The sequence below is a fragment of the Chionomys nivalis genome, chromosome 22 (genome assembly GCF_950005125.1).
Source record: "Chionomys nivalis chromosome 22, mChiNiv1.1, whole genome shotgun sequence".
Taxonomy (NCBI): domain Eukaryota; kingdom Metazoa; phylum Chordata; class Mammalia; order Rodentia; family Cricetidae; genus Chionomys; species Chionomys nivalis.
Window position 1 is genome coordinate 12,891,178 of NC_080107.1, and position 24,141 is coordinate 12,915,318.

The window sequence follows — 24,141 nt, forward strand, 5'->3', positions numbered from 1 at the left end:
GTTCCGTGAAAGAACCACACTTCTTGTACAGACCCCGAGAGAACAGAGAGTAGAAAACACACTTGCATCTAAACCACCCCAAAGACTCCTCTGAGAGGACTGTCCCACTAAGCAGGAACTTAGGGGTGAAGAATAAGGTGCAAGGATAATATGATGTTTTTCAGACAGTAGTCACTGCTCAGCTGAGCAGATTCAATAATATGTGCTGGGTATGCCACTGAATTTCCCTAATACCAGAGAAAGTTCACTTGAAAAGAAAACAGCAGTGTTTAGACCAACTATATAGTGCTAAACTGCATCTGTGTTCCTTTCGTGCAAAGCACAAAATGAACATCTCGGGAAATTTGTCGCACTGGAAGTTGACAACTGTTCCAGGCTCGCACCGTTTCTCAGGGTGTGATCTTGCCGAAACATCCCCTCCTTGTGTCCTCCCGAGTCTGTTGTTCTTTCTCTTCTTTTTGAAAAGGAAACATATCTCACAATCAGGCTTTCTCAAATCAGGAGAGAAATTGCATACCAACTAGCCTCCCTCCGACCGGGTTCACGAGGCACTGATGAGTCAAGAGCGCCATCTGGTGTCCTACCTTGGAATCTTAAAGAGCATTTTCACAGGATGCATTTCAAAGAGGGGAGGGTCTCCATCTCCCAGCTCAATGGCTGTGATGCCCAAAGACCAGACGTCACAACGAGCGTCATAGGACGAGTCATACTGCTGTTCACAAGCAATGACCTATCAGACAAAAGCAAGACACAGCACATCAGCCCGCTGTCACCCCAGATGCGTTAAAACTACAACAAAAACAACTTTGGACTCCGCCTTTTTTACACCATTTTCTGCACCATTGACTGTGTTAATACTGAATAGTAGCAGTGTTTGTATTCTAGACCCTGTTTATGCATAACTGATTCATCATCTGATATGGTTACTGACTTTTTTCTTTTTCCTTTCATCTTGAACCAGGGTCTCACTATGTGGCTGAGGCTGGTCTCAAATTCACAAGACATACTTCTGCGTGTTCCTTCCTTCCGTTCTCATGTGACAGTCATGAGTGTTCGGATGCAGGTGGATTTGTTAACTTTTTTTTTTTTTAAGTGTTAGTTCAACTAAAAAAACTGTGTACTGAACCTCACATCCCGGTACCAATAGCAGCACAAGGGAGTGTATGGGGAAGGGACCACTCCATCCCCTAACAGCCTGGCTTTTTTCCTTTAAAAAAAAAAAAAAGACTTGATATGCAAATTGCCCCTCCCCACCTGTGGGTAAATTCAACAAAGAACAGGTGCTCTTAAGAAGGGCTGCTGCTGAATCCTAGGTGAAACACACTGGGGGGGGGGGTGAGTTGGAAGACCCCTACTCTGTAGTTTTCCTTCTATCAACAACATCTGTACCCTCCTCAAACCTCAACAGCTGTTAGCGGTTGCCATTGCATTTCCTGTTCTAACTGGGTAGTACAGCAGCAGGATCAGAAATGACTGCTTGGGTTGGAGAACACAAACCCTTAGACGATTCGGTTTCTATCACAATGTTCCAGGTCTGACAGGAAAAAGGCTCCTACACAGACTCATGCCTTATCACTCGAGAGCTGAAGAAAGGACCATGTGGATGGGGTGAGGGACCCAGTACTCCACTTGACCTTGATTTTGCCTCCCAGAGCAGGCAGGAGGCTGAGGTGTGGTGGCCAAGGACCCCATTGGTGAGCACAGTCTGGCCAGGCTGCTCCCCTAGGGCCATCGTGTTGTCTTTGGCTTTTACTCAGGAGACAACAGCTACGTGTGGGCAGACAAGGGAGCGCTCTGGCCTATGCTCTAGTAGATCCCCTGGCTGCATGCTGAGGGCAGAATCAAGAAAACAACACACTGCCAGTTACAGAGCTTTTGTAGGCTCCAGCCATAAGGGTGTGAGAAATAACCAGATTCTGAATGTAATTCTTAAGGTTGAACCAACTGGAATTGTAAGAGAGCTTTGAAGAAAAATGGCTCGTGGATAACTCTGCAGAGTTTGACCAGAGAACGGGTTTTACTGAGGTGGAAAGGATGGAGGAAAACCAGGTCCAGGTCTCAGAGTTGAAGTTTTCAAACCTCAGATGTCAGGGAAGTATCCAAAAGGAGATAATGGTTTTAAACCCTAAGACCCCCCAAGACCCCCTACTGGACATCTGGCCTGGATAATCATAAGAAAAGTCCTTCGGTCTGTATGCGCTACCCCACCCCAATTAACATGTCAGAAATATAATCCCCAGTGAAACAGTTAGGAAATGCGGCTTTTGGGGAGATGTTCAGTCATGAGGCTTGACCTCTTGAACAGATCCGTGACAATATGAGACATGAGAACGGAAGGTTCTCTCACAGACTCTTCATCTCCTTCATCTTCACAGTCTCAGACCTTACAACTGTGAGGGAACGAAGTTTGTTCTCTAGAGATTGCCCCACCTTGGCTGTTTATCACAAAGTAAAGCACAGTTTTAAAAAAATGTATGTTGTGGAGCTAGAGAGATGACTCAGTGCCTAAGAGCGCTGACTGCTCTTCCAAAGGACCCGGGTTCAAGTCCCGGCACCAATATGGTAGCTCAGAACTGTCTGTAACTCCAGTTCCAGGGAATCTCACACAGACACACAGGCAGGAGGAGCATCCATTCTCTCTTTCCTGGTCTCCGAACTGGAGAGCGTTCTCATGGACCTCCACCACGCGTCTGGCTGCCACCCCTCCGTTGGAACAGAATGTCTTCTTGCAGACTGTCCTGTCATGTGTTCAACACACGATTTTCAAAGTTCAGATTCCTCTGCATCTAGAGCCAGAGGCTATTCCGATGCCCCTAAAAACCCCACTCTCCTACCCCAATCAAGTAAGAGCCTGCAGCATTTACAAGGGGCCCCGAAAAAGGGTCCTGGGCACCTCTCTGGAATGACATTTTGAAAGTGCAGGACAAACATCATTTTAGACCTATCAATCAGCCGACAGCTGGCCAGTTTATTCATGATACTGTGATGGGCTTGAAAATCTCAGAATACTAGGGAAAGACAGCTGAGAAAGATGACGGGAAGCCGCTTGCACCAATAGTCTACAGCTTCCAGGAAGACATTCCTGCCATCTCAACCAGAACACAAAAGGCAATACCAAAGACGCCCAAGTGTGGAACTGGAGGCATGCTGTCAATTCCCCAGGGTTGCCATAAAATATTCAAAACCGATTTCAACTTGTCTTCGCAGACAGACACTGTCTTCATAAGCAGAAAAACACCTCTCAGGCAAATTCTTCTCCAGAACTCAGCTCATTCTACCCAAAGCAACTCTTCCACGGACGTTTAGAGAAAATCACACGGATAAAATCATCCACAAACCATTATTTTGTAGCCATGAGGCAGACAACGTGCTAGGCTCTGAAGAAGGAAAGTCAAACAGCGCAGCTTAGCAGCTTAGTCTTCACAGGCAACCCTGGGGTGAGGTGGGTGTTGTTATCTCCTTTTGTAGCTGCTTACTCTACAAGAGTAAATTTGAGGCAGACCTGTGATGGAATTTTTAATTCATAAAAGAATATTTATTTATTTACTTACTTACTTACTTACTTACTTATTTAGGCTTTTGGAAACCTGAAGTACTTTAAAAAAAAAAAAGTTGTAAGGATGCTTTCCACCTGAAGGTCAGAGCATCTTGTAAATGGATGTCCTATAAATCTAACGCGAGAGTGTCTTTATGGACAGGAGAAAATGCACTGGGGTTCTCAGCATCCTCTGTGTCTCAGATAAAGCTGAGTTAATCAAGCTGTGACTGCCTGGTCTCTGACACCCTTGCCTCGGGAGACCTTCAGGAGCAGGACTTCCCGAGCTGAATTTTTGTTAGGACACTGACGAGAGAGCAGCCATGGCGGGCAAAGCACTGTGCTGAACTGAGTTGACCAACTTCTGGAAGTTATACTAGAAATGTGAAGACTGACATGTTGAGATGAAGTGGACAAGGGTTCAGAACCCCACAAAGCCCGTCATCTCCCCCTCCATTATCACCTCTCTGCCCCACAGTGATGAAGGTGTCTGTGTGAGGAATATGAACGACAGAGGGGCGCAGGAAGGGAGCAATAGGCATGTGTGGAAGAGTTCAAGGGGAAACTGAGGGACTTGGAGTTCCATTTAATGCAGAGATGAGGAGGGACACATCAATGAACAGTGACACGTTTGACCCTAGGTGACCTGAAGAATGACGGTTTCGTACACAACACTGAAGAAATCCTTTTGCTAGTTCAAAGGGAGTCTGTGTTTATCCTAATTGGATGTAAACCGTCACTTAAGTCTTCAAGATCTCGCTCAGCTTTTCTTCTTCAGTATGGAGATGGAGCCAAGGACTCAGGCAAGCTCTATTCTTGTCCTGAGCTGTGTCTCCAGTCCTTGGCTTATTATTGCTATTATTTTTTATTTACATGTGTGTGTCTGTGCACGGGTTTGTGTATGTGATTACATTGAGGACGGAAGAAAGCATCGGATACCCTGGGACAGGAGTCAAGGGCGTTGTGAGCAGCCCAGTGCAGTGCTGGGAACTAAACCCAGGTCCCCTGTAAGAACAGCAAGTGCTCTTAACCACTAAGCCATCTCCAGGGCTCAGCCCTTGTTTCTTTTCCCCTTTTTCTCTTCTATCTTTGTTTCTTTCTTTTTTTGGGGGGGGGGGTGTGCGTACGCACACAAGTCTCACTATGCAGTCCAGGCAGGTCTTGAACTCATAATCCAGGACCTCTCTTGATTTATAGAATGCTAGGATTGGGAGAAGAGTCGTTTCTGCCATCCCTTCCAGCTCTAACATTTTTGACTTCACAGTTTCTAAGTAAGCAACCTTAGAGTAGTATTTGAAAAGGAGGGGGTCCACACCCCCATGCAAATTAGCTGGAGTGCAGTGCAGGTCATTCTGGGGCAGCCACTTACTTGATGGCTAGAACCTTGAAGGGAATTTACCACTGATATTTTGTAGGAGGAATTAAGGTTAGTAGAGGTGCTAACACCTCCGTTAAGGAAGATGAACTTCAGCCACAGTGCAACTGTTTGGAGGCTGGTTAATGGAGCATGTCCAGGTTCTTCCCTCGAAATGCAAACTTAGGGCTCTACTGGCGGTGCTTAGACTCACTATTGCTCATTTTGGGCAGAAGGGAAACGCTAATGCCAGGATTATCAGCAGTATCTATGCACTGGCAGCCTTAGTGCCCAGTACCAACAGCTATCCTACACAGAGGTGGCCTTGAGGTTTCCAAATGGCAGTTGTAACCATTTTGGCCTCCAAAACTTTTTTTACAAGGAGAGACTGGGGACAAGTAGGGATCTTTACAATGGCGTAGGTCACAGAACACAGGCGAGCGAGCAGTCCAGACCATGGAGACAGCTCTTTTTAGCCCACTTCATGGGAATCAGGGTCAGGGTGCAGACTCCTGAAGGCCTCCTGATCACCCCTTCCCACCCTGTGATGGATGAGTGTTCTCCCTCTGCCTTTAGGAACTTCTGAGGCTTGGGGGCAGGGCTTCCTTGACTTGATGCCACGGTCACTGGGCCTCACTATCTCCTTGTCCTTCTCAGGATGATCTGAGTCTATTAAAGGCAAGCTGATGACTTCCTCTGTTGCCAGCTTTGGGGTGGAGGAGCACTCTCTGGTCATGGAGGCTCTGGACTCTGGCTAAGAGAGGAAAACGCAGGCCAGCATCCTCATCTTGGTTGTTCTTGTTTGTTTGTTTGCTTTGCTTTTGTCTGTTTGTTTGTTTTGGGTTTTTGTTTGGTTTGGTTTGTCTTGGTTTGGTTTTTTGAGACAGGGTTTCTCCGGAGCTATGGAGCCAGTTCTAGAACTCGTTCTGTGGACCAGCCTGGCTTTGAACTCAAAGAGATATGCCTGCCTCTGCCTCCCGAGTGCAGGGATTAAAGGCATGTGCTACCACTGCCTGGTTTCATCTTGGTTTTAACACCCATCGATGAGTAAACTCGACAACATATTAAATCTCTCTCTGCCCTTCTTTTAACACAAATGGGGCGGTCCATTTCTCAAGCACCTCCCCTGAAGTACTGTCGAGGAAAATACTGATTATCCCACCTTTTCTTTGGCACTGAAAGCTTCTCAGCAGGTAAGTGGGCTGTTGCTGTTGGGTAACTTATTTATTTACTCCTTTGACATCTCTTGCATTTTGTAAGATGACTACAGGAATCGTGAATTATTTTTATAATAAAAACAGCAAGTTCTTCATTTGACCTTTGTCCTGCATGCACAAAGATTAAAGCATTTGTCTGTGTTTCCTTCTTCTGGAATAGCTACCTTCAGGATTCCTCATCAGGGAAGAACTGGAGGTGAAGTCTTGATTATAAAACCAGATTCCCAGGAGATTAATCAAAGAAGGATGCACAAACTCCCATCTGCATCATTTCTACCGTGGGTGCAGGGCTGGAGGAGCTCTCTCACTTCCTTGGGGCCACCCTGTGCAATGCCCCTTGCTGCAGCTTCATTTCAGCCCAGACAGACAGTGGGGCTCATTGATGGGGTTCCCAAGAGGTGGGCAAGAGGCTCTTCTAGAAAGGCTTGGAAACTTCTTCTCAGAGCCCAAGGGAACAGCTCTTTTAATCACAAGGTCCTTCTATCTGCAGAGAACACCTGGCCACCCTGAATGTCCAAAGGCAAGAAACAGTCCACGCGGGAGCTCCAGAGTCCAGGAACCTAGATTTCTCTAGTAAGATATTTAGCTTAAACCTTTATCAATAATATCAAGAGCTGCTGGGCTAAACTCTCTTCAATATCGCCTTCAAGCAGGTGGTATTACCCAGTGGTCTACTCTCCTCAAAGCCTGCAAATGTTAAAATGCAATAGGTCTTCTCCTATTATTTCCTACTAATATTTCTGAATGTCATTAGAGATTTAATTAGGTTTGCTTTCTGTAGTCTGATTTCTCACCTTGCTAGAATCAATCAAGCAGTCCAAAATTATAACAGAGGTCGAGACTAAATTTTCATTCAAGTGCACAGGCAAAATGCTGTTATCTCAAGAGCTAAATTCAGCTAAATAAGAGGCAAGGCAAATAGACCTACCTAAAGCTATTGCTTCCCGACTGACCTTGAGCCCCAAAGTGCGGGCAACAGACTGGCAAATAAGATGGGCTGAGAGGCAGGAAGGTAAATAGGAGCCTTCATTTGCTTACACAATCCATGCAGCACAACTGGTAAAGGTTATGGATCAGAAAGACTGTTAAAGTAGAACACCACCTATGAAATCAGAAATTGCAGGCAGTGCATATTCCAGGGGTAAACATGGCTTACCAGTTTACGACACAAACGTCTTACCCGATTGCTTGCTGAGGTTGTGAGCAAATGAATAGAGTCCCCTCCTCCCTAGAATGAACTATAGCTCAGAGGGAGGATGTGCTAGAGATTTTAGGAGTGCTTTTGGTTTGGATGGATGACCAGATGAGCAAGAGTAGATGTCCTTGCTGTTCTTTCACAGAGCTCAAGACTGGGACGAATTTATACTTTACGCATCGAGAAATTGCTAGAAATAACTCAGACTGGTTTTTGAACTTCGGGACAGTCTTGAATTTAAATGTGTTATCAACAAGTTCCCCCCCCCCCCCCGCGAACTTGTAATATTCATTCAAAGCCTTTAGAGAAATCAACTCAGGTTCAAATTTAAAATACACACCGCAGACTTATATAATGTCAAGTTCCCATCACAGCTAATGGGGGGTGGGTAGAGGGGGGCTCATTCTAGGTTTGAAGCTAACATACAACTGACATTTGCACCTACATTCTCTGAGGCCCTGGGGAGCATGCAACCATTCATTCCTTATCTGGTAAATCCCCTTCCCAGAATCAGGGTTGGCACCCGCATGCTCCTTTGTGAAAGATGAACCAGCACATTAAATTGTACCTGTGTCCTTAAGACCTTTGGGACCCAATCGGCCTGGAGACCAAGGACATTCCCTGATCCAGCAGCTTCCTCCATGCAGATGGACACAGGAGGATCCTGGGACTCATCAGAAAAGGAAACTGGGGTCTCCTATAGGTAGTTAGCTGACTTAACCGAAGTCACATCATTGGTTCAAAGTCAATGTGGATGCAAAATTCCATGGCTCCCAGTATCACCCAAGTCAGGTACAGTCTAGGCATTCTTATATTAGGGAGCATGCAGGGGCCACCACCAATGACAGTGCATTTTCTATGAGTCGAAGCAAGAAAGAAGCTCTCTCTTCCCTCTACCTGTTAATGGCCCCTCCCACAGAGAGCAAACTGCAAAGAATTCTCCAGTTCAGGACCATTACCCTGGGAGAAGAAACAGGCTCAGAACAGGTAAGCAACCTGCCCGGCATCACACAGTGTGCCGGTGGAAATGAAGGCTGTGTCCTCAGCAGGAAGACGCTGAGGGAGAGCATGCCTTTCTCCTCCAGGATGCATTTGGAAATTAGGAAGAAAAGCAAGTCAGAGGAACGGGATGCTCCCGCTGGGGTGTACCCCTGCCCAGCGCAGCAGCCTCTGCTTTGGGTCCTCACCCAGGCTCCTGGCACCGTAGGCATCACCACACCCCTGGAAACGTCACCATTCCTAACAGAGTGACTCTCCTTGACTTTCTTAAACTGAAAACAAAGTATAGACTTCCCCATGGGCAGAAGAGAGCGCAGTGTCCAGCGGTTGTCCCGCCCCTGCCTGCTTTTGCATCATCTGGTGGCAAGGCTCTGCCCAGGTCGCTCCTAACTCCACCTGTCTCCTCCAGAGGCTTTCTTCCAGTAGCTCAGCGACCACTCAGCAAGGAAGCAAGGGCAGAGTTTAACTTCGGTGTGTTTTCCCGTCCATCCGTGGGGCATGGGCTCCCCGGACAAGAGGCCTCCTGGGCGTTGAGATTCTGGGCTCGGGAGAGTTGTATGACTGACTTCCCTCAGCACATGCCTCGACTCCTGAGAACACAGGCCCTTTCCACCTCCCCACAGAGGAAGCCTGGCTGCTTCCAAATGCTAACTGGAGGATGTTGCTCTGACACTTTCTACTTAGCGGGGTGGAGAGATCAGAGGCATCCTCCCTTGTGCACGTGTGCTCTGCACATCTGGACCCGAGGTTGGCAGATGGGGTCCTATACTTAGGCCCACCAAGAAGAGTGGTGACATCTCACCACCACCCACGGGGCCGCCCCACACCTCCACACTGACACATGACTCAACCTCTCCACCCAGCTCCAGCTGAGGGGGACGCTTTCCCCGGAACCCAGGGGGAGTTATGTCTAGACCCAGTCATCAACCTTGCTGCAGCCCGTCACCCACACAAGCTCTTCGCTCATACATCGGGCCTTAGGAAGCAGAGCCACATCTGAGAGGGTAAGGAAGGACAGAGAGATTTCTGCTCTGTTTCCCAAATAAGAAGGGAGGGAATAAATGCCTGGGAAGCCAGAAACTGCCAAAGGCAATGGGATCTCAGAGATGAACCCACTGGGGGAAGAACTGGAAGTCTCTAAGGGTCTCATACGCTCTAAAAGCCTTCATTTTTCATGGTGATTGTACTGGCAGGTCCTCAAGGATCCCCAGGCTCTGAGTGTGTGTGTGTGTGTGTGTGTGTGTTTGCACAAGCATGTGGTGTCAGGACCCTGTGCATACTTGGCAGGTGCTCTGTCACTGAGCTGTGCACCCTACCACAACTCTCCCAAGATTTCTAAGGAGGTCTAAGTGACACAGACCAAAATAGGCCACCAACTTCACTTTGCCTTACCAAGACTTTGGTGAGACTCCAGCCTCACTATGCAAGGAACATAAAAGCCATGGAACATAAAAGCAAGGAGGAACTTTTCCCACTATGACCTACAAGGGTTCTCTGTGAGATGGAAGAGGCAGGGGAGGAAGGGACTGCCCGTGTCAGTCTCTTCTAATATATGACCACAAGGGTTTTGTTGTTGCTGTTGATTTTATTTATTTATTTTGGTTTTTCAAATTAGGGTTCTTCTGTGTCTTTCTGGCTGTCCTGGAACGCACTCTGTAGACCACGCTGACCTCAAACTCAGGGATCCACCTGTCTCTGCCTCCTGAGTGCTGGGATCAAAGGACTGCGCTGCACGTGACTCATTGCTGTTTAGCTTATAAAGAGCAGAAATTTACAACTCTGAAGACGGAGGTCTGAGATCAAGTGACAGCACATCACAGTATCTTCTTTCGTCCCCTCTCAAGGTGACATCAGTTTGAAGGCACCCCTGTGGCAGATGCTGCACCCCGCACCCCCCACCCCCCTCCCCGCACTTCCACTGTGCTATTTTATTTTGCCTTTGCAGGCAGTTTCTTTTCCCTCCTCATTTTACTTTTTAATCTTCTCCCACTTTCCTGATCAAAAATATTCTGCAAGTTCTCAGCTGAGACGGATTAGCAATTGGAGTGTTTGCTGCTCAAGTAGGAGGGCCTGAGGTTCTGCTCCCAGCACTCATGGAAAAGCTGGGCATAGTGGGAAGTGCCTGTAATCCCCATGCTGGGGGCTGGAGACAGGCAGATAGATCCCTGGGGCTCAAGGCCTAAGGAACAGCTGAACCAGCCACCCAGGCTCAGGGAGAGACTTGCAGAAGTTAAGGTGGGAAGTAATAAGAGAAGATTGCTCTCCCTCCACACATGCACAAGATAGTACACACACACATGCTCACACACACATGCACAAGATAGTACACACACACATGCTCACATACATGCTCACTCACACATGCACACTGACACACACTCTCAGCTCACACATGTGCATACATACATGCACACATGCTCACACACGCATGCACACTGGCACACACATGTTCACACACGCATGCACACTGGCACACGCATGCTCACACACGCATGCACACTGACGCACACATGCTCACACACATGCACACTCACACTAGCCTTCAACATTTCCCACATCAGTGGTAATGTGAGAAAACTCCCAGTTCTGACCCTAAAATACAAACACTCTTAATATTTTAATTCAAACTAAAACCTATTAAAAAAAAAACTGAGCAATCATTGTTTTTAAACCGTGAATGGCAGAGCTCAGATCAGAAAAAAATTATTCTCCTAAAGCACTTTATTTTTCCAGATTCTTCCCTTGAGCTTAATCACTGGTATTTTGTGATGTGTTGAATTACTACGTTTTCTTTGACACACCAGAGTAAAGGTTATCAGTACCGAAACAAAGTCTCTTACACCCGAGCCTGGTAAGATGGAGCCAGTGCCATGAAGAAGAGACACTCGGGCAGTTTGTTGTCCTAACAGATACCAGTTTGCCAAACTGCCACTTGCCATACAAATTGAGCAACCAAGGACACTGGCCACACACTCATTGCCTCTGCTTAAGAACTGATGTCACCTCCTGGGATAAGCTCTGTAACCAGTATGTGTGATGGAGGAATGGAACTCAGAGCTTGTGTGTGCTAGGCAAGCCCTCTGGGCTGTGGCCTCAGCCATACGTGTTTCTTCGTTCAATCCTTGAAACCCACAAAAAGGTAGGAGAGAACTGACCCCACACATGTGCCAAGACATATGCACCCATACACATCATCATCATCATATGTTTTAAGTCCCCCCCGACTGAAACCCCTTGGGATGATCATCACATTCACAAATTGTGTTATAAGCTGGGCGGTGGTGGTGCACGCCTTTAATCCCAGCACTCGGGAGGCAGAGGCAGGCGGATCTCTGTGAGTTCGAGGCCAGCCTGGTCTACAAAGGAAGTTCCAGGACAGGCTCCAAAGCTACAGAGAAACCCTGTCTCGAAAAAACCAAAAAAAAGGAAAGAAAGAAAAAAGAAAAAAAGAAAAAAAACCAAATTGTGTTATAGTGCCTTGACTTTCTGGATAAATTATTTATTTAGAAAGTTGAGCTCTTTATTTCTCACTGTAGGTTGACACCAAGAAGAACACTTCTTGATAAAAATATTAACCAAGACACATATTTTATTGGGTGCACCAGTACTCAATTAAACAAGTTCTGTAGTATTAATAGTGAGGACTTTGGGGACTGGTGTGGCTCAGTGAGTAGAGTGCTCTCTGGGAAAGCCAGAGAACTGAATCCGGAGCCTCACAGCTCATAAGAGAGTTAGCAAGGAGGCATGTGTCTGTGACCTGAAAACCGGGAGAGCAGAGACAGGCAGAGCTTTTGATCTCATGAGCCAGCCGAGATACCCAGATTAATATGCCCTGCGCTCGGGGAGAGACTTTGTCTCAAAAAATAAGGTGAACAATTGGGGAAAACAGAGGAAGACTTCAACCTATGACCTCCACGTGTACACACGTACACATGGGCACACATTTGCACACCACATACACACACATACAGATGTGTGTGGTGGCGATGAGGACTTTGAAACTAAACATCTCAGTTCAAATTCTAATAACCATCCAAGGACAAAGGATGGTTACTTCCTGTGACTTATTTACCTCACCAGTGAGAAACACTAGGGTGGAAACAGCCCTGCCTTCTGTGGTTTGTCCCCAGCATCCCAGATCAGTCAATACATATACAGCATTCAGTGCCTCATACATAGCAAGCAAATGCCGGCTCTTGTTTGGGAGCCAAATCCACTAGCAAGAGCTTAGTGAATATAAATGACAAGGATGGCAAAATTCTCCCAGAACTGTAATGTTTTATGGCTTTTTCAACCCTTCAACACAAAATATCTCATTTGTCATTTCTATTCCTGGCAGGGCCAAAGGAAATAGCATTGTCGTATCATTTAGCTGGGAATGGCATAATTAATGAAGTCAAGAGTGGTTGCAAAATGCTTGCGCTATTTCTGCATGGGTGTAAGATGGTTGCTATGGTAACCCTCCCTGTCAAGGACCCTGGGCAGGGCAAAGAGCGTCGTCACAGCACATCTGTTTCTCCTCTCTGCTGATTAGCTCTTGTTTGCAACAACAGGCAAACGGAAGTGTAAATGGGGGGGGGGGGGGTTCAGAAAAGAAGCAAATGTTTATTTTATCCCTGAGTCTGTTTTCCAATACAAAAAACGGCCGCTAGTTGCTTTGGAAGGATGTCGAGTGTGCGGACGGGGTCCCGGCTACACAAGGATGCCTCTCAATGGGTGAATCGCGCCATGAAGCCAGGCTGTACTTTGTGAATGGCTTCTTTAGAAAGGGTGTGTTCCAAACTCCGGTTTCAGAGCATCCTTCTGCCACACTTCTGTGTCTTGATGGATGAACTGTTTCACTCACCAGCCATGCCTCTCCCACCCCCGACATCTCCTATGAACACTCTTGAAACCAGGCACGGATGAGAATTCTATCCATGCCTTAGGCATCTATAATATGGGGCTTGTGTTCTCGTGCTGCCTGGAAATCCAAACTGCTTCAGCACTTTCTAGGGAAGCAGATTGGGACATGGTGCCGCCTCCACTTCTCCAAGCCTCGCTTTTCCCAGTGATAAAATGGAAAAAATAATATCCACCCTTGAGAAGGAACTAAAAGTACATAATGAAAAGCCCCTATCAGAGTCCTGGGGGTGAGTCAGCCTCGGTGAGGGAAGGCTTACTTCCTGCTGTGTTTGTGCTTAGCGAGTTCCACGTCCCCAAACTCAGACACTCAGCAGGACACTCGGCTGGCACGTGACAGGCCCTATAGAAGGACGTATCAGGCCCTATAGAAGGAAGAGCTGCTTGTGTTGGCCTAAGGCTCCCTCCTGCCCATGCTTTGCCCCTGTAGCTGGTAAAGAGACCAGCTTTTGAGCAAAGACACAGTGTCTCTATGACTGAGGAAAACGCAAGCCCTCCTGGTGGCAGGCGCTTACCACTCAGAATGGAAATATGTTAATATTTTAATAGCTAGCAGGTCATACCTGCACACACCAGCTAAGTCTAAGGTGTTGCTTTACACGGTCTACAGATAACCTCAATGAAAAGATAGATGACAATGTGGATCCCCTTTCCTAGGCTGCTATTATTCATAACAACACACACACACCTAGTCTTCTGATTTTAGCCTTTATCTGAGGCATTATTTTTAGCACTGAACACAACTGTCTATTGTCTCTTTCCACTGCTTCCTGTTACTTTCATTCAGTTCTTCCCAATGTGAGATGGTAAGTCTGGAAGACTGTCAACTCCCCTAACCCCTTGCTAACAGAGAGTAGGTTCTACCCCTTTTTGCTACCCACAGGATATTACTGAGTGTGTGACGGATATAAATATGGGGTGTGTAATACTACTGTAGATAGCTAGCATGGATTATACTGGAAATCTCTTAATGCAGTGACTCGCAAAAGATAGATTCCAGTTACCCCCGCTCACCACTTACCCTGCATTCATGGGCCCTTGGACAGGCAGAGCCCTGGGTTCCTCATCATGATACTGAGGCGGTCACACTAACGGGCATTCTCACAGATGAGCCTAAGTATTTACAAAATAACAGGCAAGCACCAAGAAAACATAAGGAGCTATCATTCACAGTATTGATTAAGCGAAATCAACCATCAGGAGGCAGTAGAGGAGAAAAGAAATAATAATTAATTGTCTGTGTTCAATACCCAAGTGTGCAAGCACACACAGACACACACACACAGACACACACACACAGACACACACACACAGACACACACACATAGACACACACACACACAAAGGAGCCTTAGTTATAAGCTAAAATCACAGGCCAGATACCAGAGAGGCAGCCATGTGGTATGTGTACATGTGTCTGTGTATGTCTATGTGTATGTCTGTGTGTCTGTGTGATGTGTGTGTATGTGCATGTATGTGTGCATGTGTGTCTGTGTACATGTCTCTGTGTGTGTGTGTATACAGTCACTTTAAATTAGCACCTATGACATTCAGCCTTTGGGGGCATCCAAGCAGTCACCCAACAGCCTTATAAACTGAACACTATGCTGCAAAGGAAGGCATGTGAGTATTTGGGGAATTGTTATGGAATGGACTGTGTCCTCCAAAAGAAAAATGTTGAAGTTCTAACTCCCAGGAATCATGAACATGAACTTGTTAACTGAAAGCAGGGCTACTGTGGATGCAACTAGCTAAGATGCAGTCGTGCAGGAACAAGGTGGGTCCTTCACCCATGAGACCAGGGTCCACATGAGAAGACAGTCACGTGAAGGCAGAGACATGCTGGAGGAAAAGCAGAGACTACTGCCATGCTACTGCAAGCCAAAAGGACACTAAGGACGGCCAGCTAATCTCCAGCAGCCAGGAAGACACAAAAGACACAAAGGGATGGGAGCCTTTAGGGAGAGCGAATGCTTCTACATCTCAGTCTCCATTTCTACCTTCCAGACTAAGAGTAGACCCTTCTCTGTGGCACCAGTGGGTAACAGTGTGTGCTGTTACCCACTCCACGCCACTGGGTTACAGCAAACCTGTGAATTTATTACAGATGTGCACAGCTGGCCCCACGCTTGGCGCACTGGCGTCAAGGCAAGCTTCTATGGGATCTTACCACACTCAGTGCTTTCTCCTGCCTCACTATCATCACAGACACTGTGCCTACTCACCACCCATCACCAAGGCAGGCCCTGGATAACGAAGGCATATAGGTTGCAGCAAGCCTAGCCAAGGAGGTTTTGAGAACTGGGGTTTCAGGGATGGGAGTGTAACTTGGTGGTAGAGCACTTGCCTAGAATGAACAGAGTCCTGGACTCACACCCCAGTGTCAGGGGAAGAGAAATGGGATCCTGGACTTCAGTGATGTTATTGTGCTGCCAAGTCACAAACCCTAGACTCACCAACCTCTGTTTCCATCACAAAAACAGTTTTCTGTTGCCTAAATTATCTTTCTCAGGGTAATGTAAAGCATATTTTTCATGCCGAGCTCTTTTTTTCCTTACTGTGGCCACAGTATGCTACTTAGGTATTTACTGATCTTGATGGACAGACGGTCCCTTTTACTGTGCCCAGCAATTTATTTCCCCAGCAGTGTTGCTGCAAAGTGTGAGCACCTGGTGGGATCTGCCCTCCCTCGCATTGCTGGGTTGATTCCCCTTCACCAACATTCTGCTACGGCAGTAGTGCCTATCTACCCTCCCCACTGTAGTGAGCAGAAGGGACTGAAGAACGTTTGACTAGCTTCTAGCAGCCAGAGTGAATTGTGAATCTGGAGGGCTCGTCAACGTTTGATTGTGGTCTGGTCACATTCCGTTAGCCACCTTGTTGGTAGGACAGCCTATTTGAATTAAATATCACAGTCACTCAAGCTGGTGTCATAGAAATGGAAGGAAATAACGGGCTTAATTTCTCAGAAATAAAATAAGATCAGGGCTCTTTCCATTGCATTTTGAAAATAAAGTATAGGCCATCTGCAAGTCTTAATCCGCTGACCTTGTTAGGACAGGCACTGTTGTGGCATTTAATCCAAATCCACTTACTCACAGGAACTGACGGAAAAGCATATTACAGTCGATATGGTATTCAGGCTTCACATGAAGACAATGCTAATTTGAACTGTTACTGATTAGACTTTTTAAACCCTGCAGCTGACCCAAAGCACTGCTCACAGTGGAAAGCTTAAATGCTCGCTGCACTGATCTGACAAGCAGGAGGCTGTTCCCGTGGGTGGACACGAAGGGTCACGGAGCACAGCGAAGCTTGGCTGGGAAAAGTCATACTCCATTTCAAAAATTAAAGTGTGAGGGGGATACAGGCTAAAAACTGCAGGCTGGGACCCATGTGGAGCCGGCAGAAACCTGCTCCCGAGTGAGGGTGTCAAGGTTCCACTTCTCAGACTTCCCACCTTTCCGTGAACCCACTGCAGTAGACAGGGGGGACATGGGATTTCCCTGCTGAGAAGGGAGTCAGGGCCAGGCAACCTCGGAAACAGAAGCTCACCATGGACCTCCTCACTGCCCCTTACAGAAAGATTCCACGCACTTTCCTCAACCCAACTGAAGCTGGGAAGCCACAAATGTCTAGTGAATGCCCAAAGTCCAGGGAAGGCTTCTTTGCATCTTTCCCTGTGGCTAGGAGAACCAGTCTGCTGGGATCAAAACAGGAACGCCTTCTACATTATGCCAGCCAAGTGAGTAGCTAGGCTCCCCTTTCAGGACAGATCAATTGAAATCCAACGAGGAATTTGCCAATTCCTCTATCTTGAACTGTGCCCTCTTTATCTTATCCCTGGGGCTTCACTGCCAACATGTTCATTTATCCAGCAAATATTCTTTGAGCCCCCGCTCTGGGCCAGCAGGGGGTGGAGAGTTTAGTCAGCATCCAAGTCCCCACCAAAGCTTCAAGCCCTGGGAGTCCAGCCCATCACTGTGCAGAGGGGACAGTGGCAGGCTAGGGTTGAAAGCAGCAGCGATAAGCTCCTACCTAGATATAAGTAAAAGTGTCAGTGTAGGCCAGCGATGAGGGAGGGGACTCCGTCACCACTGCTGTTGGAGAATTAAGATGTGAGTTAGGGAGAGGAATTGTAAAGGAACCTCGGCGGATCCAAAAGAATGTGGTAGGAGGGCTCTGTTCAGCATCCAAAGGAACTATGACCACATCCTCCCCTGTGGGGTTCCCAAGGTCCTTATGGAAATGGATTTCTTCATTTTTACTTCATGGATTTCTATTGCCACAAATGCAAACACCCCAGATTATCTGGGTAACTACTTGCCTTATAACCTTAGTGCCCACGTTCCCTTCCTGTGAAACCGTGCCCAGCTTACACAAAGCAACAGCCAGAAGTCAGCAGAGGTGCTGTTTGCATAGAGCGATCATGTGGACGGAAACACAGCTAAGCTGGGGGCTGCGGGGAGGTGAGGTCAGCACGTGGTATGCGGTGGTAGGAGCACCAGACTCAAAGAACCCCACTTGTGTGCTGAGGCACAGTCAAACTGCAGAACGCAAATAACACTCAAAACAAGAGCGTCCGTCTCATTAAAACTGCTGTTCTTGAAGGGCGCTGACTTTGTGATTTTTTTTAAGTATTTTTCTACAGATCTATAATGTGTGACCAAACATTTAGATCCAGCTTCATGCATTTCAACCTATTTAAGAAACATTTACAATAAGTAAATTCTGTAATTTGCCGGCTTTTTCCTTTTATGAAAAGTGAATCTGTTGGTTACTCAAATATAAAACTGGAAGGTCATAGGTAGTAGGAAACACTGAAGAGATTGAAACAAGCTACTTGTTGTCTTAGGAGACCGCCTGGGCTATCACGCAGAAGACTGACGGTGCGGACAGATTGGAGACTGAAAGCCGTCTCGGGGAGGGGTGACCACCTACGCCCTCTGATTTAAAGAATCCATTTGCTTTCTCCCAGAGAATGTCTTTCAGGCGAAGGTCGGAGCACTGAGGAATGAAATGCTGACCCGGTGAGCAAACCTCACAGGTGACTCAAACACGCCTTACCCAGCAGAAAGCCCCCCTACCTCATCTCTGTATTGAGGCCAGAACTAAATTAGGACCAAACCCTGTTCTATGGCAGAAAGCTAACAACATACGCAAGAGATGTTGCTATGTACGCAACAGAAACATCCGGGGAACACTGCATGCGGCTCTCTAGGCTGCTTAGAGATAAAATGAGGCTCGCCATCCAGCCGTGGGGCATGGCTGCATTTCTCTAGAAGGGGACGGTTTCTAACATAGACAAAGCTAGATGGATTTGCCAAGCCAACACCCTTGTAGAAGCTGCCTCTCCCGGGGGGTTACCTTTTCTTAATGGCACGAAGGCACCCTATGGGCTGACTGTGATATAATCCTGATTTTCTGAGACTGTCTTATCAGCATCCCTCACCCACGAGGATTTCAGAGTTCTGTAAGGATAAAGGATTTTCTTCCTGAAAATTGTAGAGAGGATGTGTCTTGCCTCTACAAAGGCACAACAGCAAGGCACCCAACAAGTACCAAGAACTAGATAGCTCCCGCTTACCTCAGGGGCCATCCAGAATGGGGTCCCAACTGATGTGTTTCTCCGTAAGCGTGTGCTTGTAAGCTGAGCAGAGACACCTACAGGGAAAGGGTATCAGAGTTCAGCAGGCTGCATGAGGTGCTAGATAGAGGCTGATAATGTTTTCTATAAAAGTCCAAATCGTAACTATTTTAGGTGTCATGGCCCCTGTCACAATTAACTTCTGCCAGAGTACTAAAGCAGCCACAAAAGAAGCACATCAATAAATAAATGTGGCTATACCAAATTAAAACTTCATTTATGGATGCTGAAATTTGAATCGAGTACAGTTTTTACATGACAATGTATTATTCTGAGTTTTTACCAGTCAATAAAAATGTAAAAATAAAACGAAGCCTGGTAGCACATGCCAACAATCTCAGGACTTGGGATCCTGCTGAAGTCGGAGGATCAAAAGTTGAAGTCAAGCCTGGACTACATAGTGAGTCTGAGGCCAACCTGAGCTATATACCATGGTCTGGTCTCAAACTATAATAGCTGTATATGTGCATATACACAGTCCCTAGGTCATGAGCTGCATAAAAATAGAAGTTGGGGCATATTTGTCCCGTGAACAGTACTTTGCCAACCCATGAATGACATTTTAATCATCCTATCTAACTCAGCAGAACCTGTGTTTCCTTAGGAACGTTCCTGTCTGTATAGCTGCCGATTTGGAGTATAAGGAAAAATACCAACACATATGACCAACCCAATTTATGCTTGCCAATTATTTCAGACGATTTCTTTAATAAGTGCTTGATTTTATGGCGGAAGAAGATTGGCAAGCATTATCTGTAATAGAGCATCAGTTAGACACGAAAAGATTTCAGGCCTTATCTAGCCAACAAGACTAGGAACTTGGCAAGAAAGCAATGCTTCTCAAATGGAAAAAGAAATCAACAGCATTATTATCTAAAGCTCAGTGTTGAAGACCTGAATTTTAATATTATTCCAGTGTCCTTTTATGACCCTCTCTTCTCTGTACCATCAAATCAACTGGAAGGAAATGTAGACTGGATTAAGAGTCCAGAGAGTCACCTTCCAGTTCAGTTACGCCTTTTACTGGTGTTGTGACCACTTTATCTTTGAACCTCACTTTTCTCATCTTCAAACTAGGATAATGGCAACAATCACACCTACAGACAGATTCTTCTAATACCAAGTATGAGAATATTCGTGTCATGTACTTTATAAGCGTAATGTATTTTTTTATCCTAAACAGAAGTCTAGCACAGCCCTAAAGAAAATGAGAAATGTCGGTACTATGGCAGGTGAAGACAAGAACTCAAGTCTAAATACCGTATGCTTCTTATGAATGGACCCACCCTAGAGACTATGGGTCCTGGGTGATGTGCAGAGGACCCCAGGTTCCAGGATTCACCACTCATATTCTTTTTATTAAAAAGCCTGGAAGGGCTGCCATCTCCCAGCTCCCACGCTTGAGACAAGGACGCTGCTCTGTTGTCCAGGCTGGTCTCAAACTCCCAGACTCAAGTGAGTCGCCCATCTCAGCATTCCCAGTAGCTAGAACTCTACCCACGTCACAGGGCCGCAGATAATGCCCACTTTGCCAAGTCCTCCATAACAATATAGTAAACAAACAGTTACATCTTTCTGGTTTTAATTTCTAGAAATTTCTTTTACAGCAACTGGATGTTCCGGAACTTTTTACTGGAAAGATTAAGAACATTTTTCTCTCGAAGCTTGCAAAGCTGATTAGTGGATAAATTGGTTTGAAGCCCTATCCTCCTCCTTCTAGGCTATCTCCCTGGCATATTTTGCCCTCAGAGTCATATGGAAAATACACATTGCTACAGTTCTATCGTTTCTCTTATTGCGAGAGGAGCACAGCCTCAGACAACCCACTTCTACCCCCTTTTTCTTGATTTGCCTCTTAAAACACAGACCGACGCACCTGAAACAACTTCATTTTCAAAATTTTTGCTTTGTGTGTATGTCAGTGTTTTGTCAGTCTGTGTGTGTGTGTGTGTGTGTATGTGTGCACCACATGCATGCTACAAGAGACCGCCAGAAGAAAGTGTTATGTCCTCTGGAACTGGAGTTACAGACAGCTGTGAGCCTCCACAACAGATGCTCTTAATGGCTGACCATCTCTCCAACCCCAACATCATTTATTCTTAAATAACTTCTTTTCACACAAATAATTTGCAGACACGTTCTTCTACCAAATTATTTCTTACCAGTAAAATTGCGAACGCTAAAAACCACCGTCTTGTTTTGTGACACTGGTATCTTTACCAAGTGTTCTAAATGGTTTCTCATGGTTTGTAACTAACCCTTGAACTTATTTTGAAGAGTAAACCATCCCATATGCCAAAACAGAGGAAAACTAAATGGCTTGTTGGTTGAGGACTGTCAGAACAGAGCGTTGGCCCCAGATGGTACTGTCTACATTTCCTGTCAGTGTTTACGGGCCAACCTACCTCACGTGTGGAGGCAGGAGTCAGAATTTCCCATCTCCCAGGCCCAGAGGACCCGTTTACCTTCTGTGCACTGCAAATAAGTATGCCCAAGGCTAGAGAAAGCCATTTAAAAAATCAAACTGCTTTCTCTTTTCATATGCAAAAGAGAGATGAAAAATGTAAATTACAGACAATTGCCCTGAGGTGGGAAACTTTCACGGAAAACAAAAAACAAACAAACCAAATTACCATTTTCTGTGAAGTTCTTCTTTCCCAATACTTTTATTCTCTGTTTCTAATAAAATTGTTTCAAAAGCCGAAAGTAATTAGCAAAGAGCGTCTCCGAGGGTGATCCATCTGGAAAGCCCCCCACTCTCCAGCCCGTTTGCCTGGAAAGTCCCAGAGCCTGTGGTGCAGCAGAGAGGCCCCAGTCTTCAGAGATTGCGATAAATTGTCCCCTTGGGCTAAAACCACACACATCAAGAAAACAAATGATACAGTCATTACCAAAGTCAACGAGTTTAACTCCTCCTTCTGCTGTCAGAAGAATGTTATTCCCCTTCACATCCCGGTGGATGATTCTATGGTGGTGCAGATGCTGAAGGCCCTGCACGGTGTCCCAGCGCCACAGCAGGACAGAGAGAGAGAGAGAGAGAGAGAGAGAGAGAGAGAGAGAGAGAGAGAGAGAGAGAGAGAGAGAGAGAGAGAGATCAGAGCTGTGAGCAAGCCAATTCAACAGTTTCATCCAAGTCCACACTAGGTTATACCATCCCCAGACTGAATCCCCTCTGCTAATGTGCAGTGTGGAGCCAAGCTGTGCACAAGTTGTCCCCTCTCCACCACGGACATTCTTACCAAGAGGGCTCCATACAGAATGTAGGAGATCACAGCTTCATCCAGTCGCTTGCCACATCTCAGGAGGCCCTTGACAAGCTCAGTGACAGAGCCCCCGTTACACAGCTGGGAGAGGAGGTGGGGGACCGAGAGGGAGCCAGAGAACCAAAGCAAAAAGAAAAGACAAATACGTTTAGAAAGAGAAATCTTACTGATTGCTGACAATGTGGTAAATTTGCAGAAGGCACAACTCCAGACTAAAATAATTAGATTGCAAATTTCTATTAGACAACCAAATCAGGTTCTTTGTATATGTGTGGTCTTTATTCAAAGTAATGGTTTATGAGTGAACCAAAGGCTGACTTTTTAATTGCCAAGTCAAATATAAAAGCACAAGTTATTACTTAGAAATCTGAAAGAGAAAAGCGTATCAGTAACCATGGCAACTTACTGGCTACTCTTCACTTTATGAGACTATTGTCTGGTATTTTTCTATCTGAAGCATCCATTTTGAGGATGAAAAAAAAAGCTGAAGAGGCAAGATGAATGCCCTTGATACCAGACGAGAGACAAATCTCAATGATTTCAACCTCTCCCGCCTCCCTTGCGGGCACTGCAGGCATCTGAGGCTTGCCCAGAGACTCTTCTAAAGGTGTCCGTGTCTGTCAGGCCTGTGGTGTGCTTGGCTTTTTCTCGTTCAACTCGAGGTTTTAGGAGACTTTAAGCCTCTCTATTTCTCCCTCTCTCTCTACTTCCGTCCCTCCCTCCCTTTCTCTCTGTAATGTAAAACATTCTAAGATTTCACCTGCATCTTGTCCTCAACTGTACAGTGTATATCACTAAAGTATGAGTGCAGAGAACAGCGTTCTCCCAACAATGTCAGGGTTTTCAGGGATAAACTATATTAATTGTAGAGTCAGTGTGGGTTTGCTACAAACCACCTTTGGTAGCATCTTTAACTGTTAAAAACACCCTGGTTGCGGGCAGACTGATGTCCTCACATTCTGCCCTTTTCTGGGAAGCAAACTCAGGACTGTCATGCAATGGCCATGGCCGCAGCCAACCTTGAGCTTATATAAAACCTCCACTTTAGAGACTTGGGCTCCCTGGGGTGCTTTGCCTGAGATAAGTAAACCAGTGAGTGGGGGGTGCTCCCCTGCTTGAGTGGACTGGCTTTCTTACATAATGAAGCTCGACAAAGGGCAGATCAGCAGCTAGACTAAAAGAGACCTCAACATATTAGGATCTATTCAGCTCCAGTTATGAACAGCTGCAGCATTTAATAAACAGTGAGAGTGTGTTTCTGTTTGATATGGATGCCGTCCCTGCTATCCACTTGGCAGATTCTTACACAGTAACAATCAAATAGCCTGGAATAAAATGCCTGTGCTTTTAGCCTTTAAGTTGCTTATACTAATACCCTAATAGGAAATCCTTAGAAGTAGCACAAAATACTGTTAGGAATTATTTTGCAGGGACCCCTAAAGCAATGCAACATTTGAAGATTGTGATGACCCTTTGGGTTTGATACTGTATTAAGTGACCTTGATGTCAGCAGTCTGCCAATACCAAGTTGAATTGATCACTAAACCCTGATATGGGATTCCCTTCTGCATATTGTGAACATGTTTTTTTACCATTGGTTAATAAAGATGCTGCTTTGGCCTATGGCAAGACAGAGTAGAGCAAGGCGGGAAATCCACGCAGAGATAGAGGAGGAAAGAAGGCCATGGAGCCGCCCAAAAAAGCAAAAGGTAACAAACCACGAGCCTCATGGTAAAATATAAAATAATAAAATGGGTTAATTTAAGATGTAAGAGTTAGTGAATAAGAAGCCTGAGCTAATAAGCCAAAGAATATGCAATTAATATTAAGCCTCAAAATGGTTATTTCATAAGCGGCTGCAGGAGCTAGTGGATAGAGAGAAACCAGTCCAGGGGACCAGCGAAATGGAGAATATCTGTAGCTACTCAACCCCATTGGCTCTCATGTCCCAGATGTTGTATTCCAGTTCCATCTGCCTATAGTTTAGATGCTGAACTTATCCATTAAAAAAAAAATGGCATTATTAGGA

General features: G+C 46.0%; 1 protein-coding gene across 1 annotated transcript in view; it reads right to left on the bottom strand.

The window, feature by feature from the left end:
• Myo3b (myosin IIIB) overlaps positions 1–24,141 on the bottom strand; it is a 283,171-nt gene that overhangs the window by 252,214 nt on the left and 6,816 nt on the right. Inside the window, exons 3-6 of the mRNA XM_057755693.1 lie at positions 22,089–22,193; positions 21,741–21,840; positions 18,790–18,866; positions 585–730 (exon numbers count right to left, since the gene is read on the bottom strand). Of these exons, the coding sequence (XP_057611676.1) occupies positions 585–730; positions 18,790–18,866; positions 21,741–21,840; positions 22,089–22,193 (428 nt within the window). The remainder of the gene's footprint in view (positions 1–584; positions 731–18,789; positions 18,867–21,740; positions 21,841–22,088; positions 22,194–24,141) is intronic.